At 54.7% G+C, this 9288-nt stretch overlaps 1 protein-coding gene across 1 annotated transcript; it reads right to left on the bottom strand.

Annotated features, from left to right (window-relative positions):
- Window positions 1-5413: 5413 nt before the first annotated feature.
- HS3ST6 (heparan sulfate-glucosamine 3-sulfotransferase 6) lies at window positions 5414-8859 on the bottom strand. Its single transcript, XM_064153505.1, has 2 exons — window positions 8587-8859; window positions 5414-6735 (listed from the first exon to the last, which is right to left on the bottom strand). The coding sequence occupies exon 2, from the start codon at window positions 6726-6728 to the stop codon at window positions 6117-6119; it is 612 nt and encodes a 203-aa protein (XP_064009575.1). The 5' UTR covers window positions 6729-6735; window positions 8587-8859; the 3' UTR covers window positions 5414-6116.
- Between the last annotated feature and the right edge of the window lie 429 nt (window positions 8860-9288).

Genomic DNA, 9288 nt, shown 5'->3' with positions numbered 1-9288 from the left:
CAGAGACAACCCAGCCTGCCCTCATCCCCACATTTATAGCCTGCAGCTGCCCCAGCACAAGCCCCACCTGTGGACCATGATGTGGGGCAGGTGTGACCACAGAGAGCAGGCAGGAAAATGGGGTGGGGGGGGGTTGGGGCTTTTTCAGGGACAAGCATGGATTTTTCCCTGTTCCAGGTTCTAAACCATTCCCAGGGCACGTCAAGATGAAATATGGGACTGCAAACCAGCCCTGCTGCTCTCCTCCGTCTCCTGAGCTGCACAAAGGCCTCTTTAATTTCTTCCTTTTGGAACTGTTATTTTTTTTTCCCCTCCCCTATTTTTGTGCTTTCCCTTCTGTCCTCCTAAATTTGGTATGAATGAAAAATGAGTAAATAAAACTGTTGGAAAGCTCTTGCAATCCTACTCTCCCTGGCTCACGGAGTAGTTGGGATGAAGCAAGAGGCCCAGGGCACTGGAACCACAACCCTTTGGAAGCTGGGTTTTCAAAACAAAAATGGGGTTAGAAATGGAAACTCTGGGTAACTGAGATGGGGCTGAAAACTTCCATTTCCCACTTGGCAGCCACGCTGGATCTCCAGCAGCCTCTTGCTCTGGCCCTTCCCCCGTTTAAGTTGGTGCCCCAAAGGCATTTCTGCAGCTCTGGCAGTACCATACAATCACAGAATGGTAGGGGTTAGAAGGGACCTCATTGAGTCCACCTCCCTCCAGGTTGGTGATTGCCAGAGATCCCTTCCAGCCCCTACCATTCCATGATCCTGGCAGAGCCACCATCCTGCACCAAGCTGGGAGCACACCACAGAATCATAGAGTGCACTGGGGTGGAAAGGACCTTTCAAGCTCGTCTTGTCTAACTCCCCCGCAGTGAGCAGTGACATCCCCACCTAAATTGGGTCGCTCAGAACCTTGACCTGCACTAGTCCCAGGGATGGGGCTTGCATTAGTCCCAGGGATGGAGCCTTCACCACCTCCTTGGCCAACCTGGTCCACCACCCTCATAGCAAAGAGCAGCATCTCGCTAGTGTGGCTATGGCACTCTGGGACACGGTTTGATGGCCACGGTGGTGTTAGGCTGATGGTTGGACTCGGTGATCATAGAATCATAGAATCAACCAGGTTGGAAGAGACCTCCAAGATCATCCAGCCCAACCTAGCACCCAGCCCTAGACAGTCAACCAGACCATGGCACTAAGTGCCTCATCCAGGCTTTTCTTGAACACCTCCAGGGACGGTGTCTCCACCACCTCCCTGGGCAGCCCATTCCAATGCCAATCACTCTCTCTGTGAAGAACTTCCTCCTAACATCCAGCCTAGACCTACCCCAGCACAATTTGAGACTGTGTCCCCTTGTTCTATTGCTGGTTGCCTGGGAGAAGAGGCCACCCCCCACCTGGCTACAATGTCCCTTCAGGTAGTTGTAGGCAGCAATGAGCTCTGCCCTGAGCCTCCTCTTCTGCAGGCTGCATACCCCCAGCTCCCTCAGCCTCTCCTCATAGGATTTGTGCTCCAGGCCCCTCACCAGCTTTGTTGCCCTTCTCTGGACACCTTCCAGCACCTCAACATCTCTCTTGAATTGAGGGGCCCAGAACTGGACACAGCACTCAAGGTGTGGCCTGAGCAGTGCTGAGTACAGGGGCAGAATAACCTCCCTTGTCCTACTCAGAGGCCGTTTCCAACTGGAACAGCCCTGCGATTCTACCCTAAATCTGCCCTTCTCTAGTCTCAAACCATCACCCCCTGCCCCGTCGCTACATGCCTCCGAAACGACCCAAACTGCTGCCGTGCTGGACGCCAGGCGGAGAGCTCACCCTGGGCACCTTCCCCCTTCTAACCCGAAGCCGCTTTTATTGTCTTGATCTAATGAAGTGCAGCCTTCACCTGGACGGACCCAGAAGTGGCTCCTCTTGGAGGCAATGAATACAAATACTTGACCTCCTGAGCTGTGGGGGCAGCAATTAGTTTAAGCAGGGGGTTTGTGTAACACTTCAAAAAGTCTTAATCCGGGCGGTCAACCCTGGCACGGTATTTGCCAGAACCTATTGAGTAGTCTTAATGAGTCTGCAAAGCGAGCTTTCAAGACATTTTGGGTCGCTTCAGATGCTCTAAATGGCATAGTCTATATGGTATTGTGGGGCTTTAGAAAGGCTGGGGCTTTAAAAAAGTGTGGGTGCCTTTCAGTGGGCAGACAGAAACCATCTTTAGAGCTGGGGACCCTCAGCGTTTTTGCATATCAATGTGGCTGGGGCTGAATGCGGTCACTCAGCTGGGAAATAGGATCACTATCAGCGTTTCCAGGCTTTCACAGGCACTTGGGAAACTTTAAAGCCTTTGCTGGAGAATAATTTGGTCGAATGTCATGGCTGGAAACAAAAACTCAACAAGCAGAGCGCAGTCCATCACGCTGAGCTGCCAGTGAGGCTGACAACGGGCTCCAGCAGCTCCGACATCCAGCCCCCAGCAGCTCTCACATCCAGCCCTCAGCAGCTCTGACATCGAGCCCCCAGCAGCTCTCACTTCCAGCCCTCAGCAGTTCTGACATCGAGTCCCCAGCAGCCCAAACATCGGCCCCCCAGCAGCTCCAACATCCAGCCCCAGCAGTTCTGACATCCAGCTCCAGCAGCTCAAACACCCAGTCTCAGCACTCCAACATCCAGCCCCAGCAGTTCTGACATCCAGCTCCAGCAGCTCAAACACCCTGTCTGAGCATTCAAACATCCAGTCCCCGCAGCTGGACATCCAGCCCTCAGCAGCTTCATCACCCAGCCCCCAGCAGTTCCAGCATCCAACCCCCAACAAGGCAAATATCCAGCCCCTGGCAGCTCTGACATCCCACCCCCAACAGTTCCAACCTCCATCAGTTCCAACATTCAACCCACAACAGCTCCAACACCCACCCCTCAGCAGGATATGATGGGGGCACTTGCAGACCTGGGGTGACATGGCTGTTGGGGTCCCAACTATGGGCACAGGATGCTGAGTCCCACCCAGCAATGGCCACAGTGGTCTGAGAGTTCAACCAGCAGAAAACCAGTCTCAATTCCATCTCTTCATTTCAAGTTGCAGTTTTCCCCCTCGGTTTTTCCAACTCCTTGCAGTTTTCACCCTCAATTTCATCTCTTCTTTTGACAACATCCCAGTTTCTTGACCTCTACCTCAAGCTTTGGCATCTACAGCACATCCCCAGCATGCTTATGGACACCATGAGGCCTGTCCAGAAGTAGCCAACTGTTTGCATTGACCTCTCACATCACATTAAGACCATCCCCACACATGTCACTTGCCCCAGCAGTGACCAGGGAAGCCCAAAAGCTGTGTGCTGAACCTCAGCTACAGCCTGGAGCACTGGGACAGAAAATAGGTGTCAGCTCCAAGGGGCACAATGAGGTGGCAGTAGGTGGGACACACAGTGGGGAGAGCTCTTGGGGGTAAAGTACAATGTGCTGGTGTACAAATAGGAGTAAATGGGACAGGGATGCATCCCAGAAGTGGTATCTGCTGTCTCCATCCCCCTTGGAGAGCAGCAGGGAGGAGGGGAGGTGATGGCACAGCTGGCAGTACATGCCAAGCAGGGTGGCCAGTACATGATGGTACCTGTCAGGCTGGATGGTCAGCTTGGGGATGCTGCTCCACGGAAGAAACCACTGCAGTCAAAGCATACTTGCAAACAATGCAGGGCCTGGGGGGGGCCCTTGCAAGCACCTAATTAGCTCATTAAAGAGACAAAATCATGTCACTAATAAGATATTAGAGGTTAATTGAATGTTTTCCCTTCCTTTAATTAAGGGAGAACTGAGTTAATTCAGATTAAAGCAATTGCTGCAGCTTCCCCTGATGGCATTCTGCAGCTTCAGGTTTGAAAATCTGTTAGGGTGATTGAGCTGAAAGGGCAAATTTTGGAACTTCTGTCTGCTCTGCTGGAGTGAATTTGAGGAGGGGGAGGAGGGATATTCATCCCCAGGGTTAGAAATGCCCTGCTTCATCATCTAGGTAACCAAAAGAATAGAAGATGTGTGATTGCAGCTCCCTCACCCGTACCCCAAAGCTGGCATTTATGCCGCTCATGGCTTGGATGAGTGGAGGCTTTGCTGAGTAAAGAACTGGCTGAAGGCCAGGCCCAAAGAGTGGTGGGGGATGGAGTTAAATCCAGCTGGTGGCCAGTCATTAGTGGTGTTCCCCAGGGCTCAGTTCTCTCTGAGATCTTCATCAAGGATCTGGATGAGGGGATTGAGACACCCTCAGTGAGTTTTCAGATGACACCAAAGTAGGTTGGGAGTGCTGATCTGCTGGAGGGTAGGAAGGCTCTGCAGTGGGATCTGGGCAGGATGGATTAATGGGGTGAGGACATCTGTGTGAGGTTCAACAAGGCTAGGTGCTGGGTGCTGCACTTGGGTCATGACAACCCCATGAACGTTCCAGGCTTGGGGCAGAGTGGCTGGAAAATGCCCAGTGGAGAAAGGCCTGGGAGTGCTGGCTGACAGCAGCTGAACATGAGGCAGCAGTGTGCCCAGGTGGCCACGAAGGCCAACAGCATCCTGGCCTGGATCAGAAACAGTGTGGCAGCAGGAGCAGGGAAGTGGTCATCCACCTGTACTGGGCACTGGTGAGGCCACAGCTCAAGAACTTGTTTCGGTTTTGGGGCACTCACTCCAAGGACATTGAGGGGCTGGAGCTGGTCCAGAAAAGGGCAATGAAGCTGGGGAAGGATTTGGAAAACAGGGCTGGTGAGGGAGCTGCAGGTGTTCAGCATGGAGAAAAGGAGACTGAGGGGAGACCTTCTGGCTCTCTACAACTCCCTGAAAGGAGGTTGGAGCCAGGTAGGAGTTGGTCTCTTCTCCCTAGTATCAGGTGATAGAAGGAGAGGAAATAGCCTGAAATTGTGCCAGGGGAGGGTTAGGTTGGAGATTAGGAACAATTTCTTTGGTGCAAGAGAGGTCAGGGATTGGAACAGGCTGCCCAGGGAGGTGGTGGAGTCCCCATCCCTGGAGGTGTTCAAGAAACCTGTGGCCATGGCACCTGGGGGCATGGTTTAATGGCCATGGTGGTGTTGGGTTGATGGTTGAAGTCAATCATCTCAGAGGTCTTTTCCAACCCAAAAAATTCTATGACTCTCTGATTCAAACCTGCTGTTGGCATTTGTGGGGGTTGAGTCTTTCTGAACCTGGAAACTCCTGCAGACCATTTTCTGTCTGCAGCACACACCTCACCCTTGGGCTCTGCTCTTTGGTCAGCCTCACCCACCCCATGCTGCCAGCCCTCAAACCCCAAGTTTGATTAAACAAGAACCCCCTGGCCACATGCCCCACAGACCAACTGGCTTCCAAAGCAGAGCCATCATCCCCACACACCCATCCATGCACTCACACGCTCCCAGTTTGCCACCCAGAATGGTCCCAGTTAATACAGACCAGCAAGGTTTATATGGAAGAATATTTAATCTGGTCAGGGAGGGCAAGAGGGGTTGTCTGTGGGTTTATTTCTTAAATATTTCTCTCTACTCCAGAGGGGTCCATTTCTCACCAGAAAAGGTCTGATATAAATTAGAACAAAGGGAGGAGGTTGATGGTAGGGCAGCCACGGCCAGCCCTGGACCGTGACAGCCATGAGCATCCCTGGACCAAGGCAGCTGTGAGACCCCTGAGCCAAGAGCCATGAACATCCCTAGAGCACAGGAGCCGTGAGCATCCCTGGGTCATGGAAACCATAAGGACCCTGGACCATGGCAGTCGCAGACATCCTTAGACCACAGGAGCCATGAGACCTCTGGACCACATCAGCCACAGGCATCCCTGGACCGCAGTAGCCATGAAACTCCTGCGCCACAGAAGCCACAAGCATCCCTGCACCACAGGAGCCATGAGACCCCCGGACCTCAGAAGCCACAGGCAGCTCTGGGCCATAGCAGCCATGAGCATGCCCAGACCACAGGAGCCATAAGACCCCTGGATCTTAGAAGCCACAGGCAGCCCTGGGCCGTAGCAGCCACGAGCATGCCTGGACCACAGGAGCCATGAGACCCCTGGACCTCAGAAGCCACAGGCAGCCCTTGGCCATGGTCTTGGCTCCACACACTGCTAAGCAGCCCAGGTCCCAGCACAGTGACGTGCCCTGTGGATGGCTCAGTCCCACCCAAAATCCTGTCCTGTCATCTGATAAAACTTCATGTTGAAGGGTCTGTAGAACTCCCGCAGGCGCTGGACCACCTGCAGGTCGATCTTGGGGTGGGGTCTCCCCTTGGACTTCCCCAGGCAGCGAGGCTTGCTGCTGCCTTCTGGCTTCTTCAGGCAGGGAAAGCCCTTGGTCTCGTTAAAGTAGAAATGCTTGTGTGTCACCACCCTCTTGAGCCCCAGAAAGTCCTGGACACGGCCCATCTCCCCCGCCGGGTCGCTGACCAGCCTCTCCCCGCTGACGAAGAGGAGCTGGGAGAGGGGGAAGTACTGCAGCCAGTTGTCCAGGTGCTTGGCGTAGATCCCGATCCTCACCGCGCTCCAGCTCGTGTCGATCAGTCCCGTGCTGACGTTTTTGAAGGCCAGGGCCTGGAAGCTGGGGATGGAAGGGTTTTTGGAGAGTGTCTGTGTGTAGTCTGAGATGGCCCTGGTGACAGGGTTCCTCACCACCACGATCAGCTTGGTGTCCCGGGACATGTTGTAGATGCGCCGAGGAGCCTCCTTGGTCACGAAGTAGCTGGGGGTCTTCTCCATTGTGATCTGCCCCTCCAGTGTCCGTGGCATCAGGCTCCTGGGGGGGGAAAGGGACATGGTCAAGGCTTCAGGCACAGCCACGCCAGCCTCATGCTGCGATGGGGAGGAGCAGGAGCACACTTCTCTGTGTCCAGAGAAGGGCAACAGAGCTGGGGAAGGCTGTGCAGAGCAGGGCTGGTGAGGAGCAGCAGAGGGAGTCGGGGTTTAGCAGGTGAAAAGGAGGCCAAGGGGAGACCACATTGCTCTTTACATCTCCCTGAAAGAAGGTTGGAATCAGGTGGGGGTTAGTCTCTTCTTCCCCGTATCAGGAGAGCAAATGGCCTGAAACTCTGCCAGGGGAAGTTTAGCTTGGACAAGAGGAACAATCTCTTTGCTGCAAGAGGGTGCAGAGATTGGAACAGGCTGCCCCAGGAGCCACCACCCCTGGAGGTGTCCAAGAAATGTGTGGCCGTGGCACTTGGGGACATGGTGTGGTGGCCATGGTGGCGTTGGGTTGCTGGTTGGACACGATGAACTTCAAGGTCTTTTCCAACCCATTCTGTGATCGTGTGATGCACAGGGACAGGCGATGGGTGCCACCAGAATCAGGGCTGGCAGGTTCTGTGTCATCACCACCAGTGCAAAGGGGGGGATGAGGTGGGGTGGGGTAGAAGCCCCTTCTCCATTCTCATTAAAAACCCAAGGACTGACACAAAAAGCCCCCAACAAAAGGGAGTGAAAGGGAAAGGGGATTTTTTTTTTTGCTGGGGGTGACACGGTTGAGAGCTTTCTGCAGGCCCAAAGAAAGTGACTCTTTCAAGGAGCTCAGATGGGTGAGGGGATGATGACATGGGGGACAAAACCAGGCAGGCCAGCCCAGCTTAGCGGTGGTGACGGCTCCTCTCACCCACCCCACCCCAACTGTGTCTGCCATGGGGCACCCAGCATCATCCGGCTGCGCTTCCAGGGGACCTCCTCTCTCAAAGGCAGGGTGACAGGCAGCCCGGGACGGGGCTCAATAGGGGGACAGAACCTTTTTTGTGTAAATGTAAAACAGTTTGGAACCAGGAGAAGGGGACAAGGCTCGGGACAGATTTATCCTCTCCCAGCAGACACCCGGTACCACCCAGATCTGCATATGAATCACCCCACGGGGCTTATCTCAGCTGGCTGGACAAGGCTGCCTTTGTGGCTGCACAGCAGCTATGAAGTTGTTAAACTGGAACCAGTTATGTTAGAATTTAAGATACTGGCCCCTGCCTTCGAGGCAGCTAAAAGAGCAGCACCTTTGCTGGGAAGCAGGGAGTGAGGAAGGAGCAACAACAGAGATAGGATGTCAGCGAGGACAGATCCAGCTTTGTGTCCCCTGCTCCTGGCTCTGCCGAGGAGACCTTGGCTGCTGGAGGGTCCCCAAAGCAGGGTGGGGGCCATGGTGGGCAGCCATGCTTACCCCCCTCCATCACCACCTCCTCCCTGAGGAAACTCTTGGGGCTGCTGAGGGGTGCTGCAGCTGGGGTCAGGGCTGCAGCAGCGCCTCTTTGTGCTGGCTGGAGACCCTCCACTCGTGGTGCTGGGCTGTTGCCCCAGCCAAGGGGCTGCATGAGGGCAGGAGGAGATGCCTTTCCTTCAAGACAGCTAAAAGAGCAGCACCTTCGTGGGGAAGCAAGGAGTGAGGAAGGAGCAACAACAGAGACAGGATGTCAGAGGGGACAGATCCAGCCTTGTGTCACCTGCTCCTGGCTCTGCCGAGGAGACTTTGGCTGCTGAAGGGTCCCCAGCGTGGGGTGGAGGGCACGGTGGGCAGCCATGCTTCCCCCCCACTCCTGTCCCTTCCATCACCTCCTTTTCCCAGAGGGAGCATCAGGGCATCTGTTGAACCTCTGTGCGAGGCCCAAGGGGCTGAACTCACCAGGCTGAAGTCCTCGACGAGCCGCCCGGGAGCAAATTAGTCCTTGTTCCTTTTGACTCCTCATTACTGTGCTATTCCCCCTCCTCACCCTCACTGCCCCTTCAGAGCAGGCAGTGGGTCCTGCCAGCACCTCCCCGAGCGGGCAGAGCCCCCGGGGCACTTTCCATCCCAGTCCTGCCTCCATTATTTTCTGATTCTTTCACCAATTCAGAAAAGAAAAACGTGGAAATGAGGCCAGGGCTTCCCAAGCAGGGCTGGCCAGGAGCTAATTGGCTTTAAGCAGGGAAACCTGAATATGCTAATGCCGGCAGTAACGAGCCTGGGCTGCGCCTGGAAGGGGCTCAACGATCGGCTGACTCTGAGACACGTCAATTAACAACAAGGAAGATAATTTATTAATGCTCCTTTGCACCCCCTTGGCCTTTGCTCCTAATTACAGCTTGATACATGAAGCATCCTGGAGGTTTGACGGGTCCTGACGCAGCTCCGATCCCAGCTGGAGCATCTCTGAGCATCTCCTCCTGCTCCCCCCCACCCTCAAGCAGCCTCTCACTAGGGCAGCAGCCTAGGACCACAACTGGAGTGTTTGCAGCCGTAGCAAAAGGGTCCTGCTGCAGCTCCTAGTCCAAGTCAGAGCACCTTTGGGCAACCCCAAGTATCTTCTCCTGCCCCCCTTCCCCCTAAAGCAGCTCTTTGCTGGGG

This window comes from Pogoniulus pusillus, chromosome 13, assembly GCF_015220805.1.
Source record: "Pogoniulus pusillus isolate bPogPus1 chromosome 13, bPogPus1.pri, whole genome shotgun sequence".
Classification (NCBI taxonomy): Eukaryota; Metazoa; Chordata; class Aves; order Piciformes; family Lybiidae; genus Pogoniulus; species Pogoniulus pusillus.
This window is presented reverse-complemented; position numbering and strand designations above follow the sequence as displayed.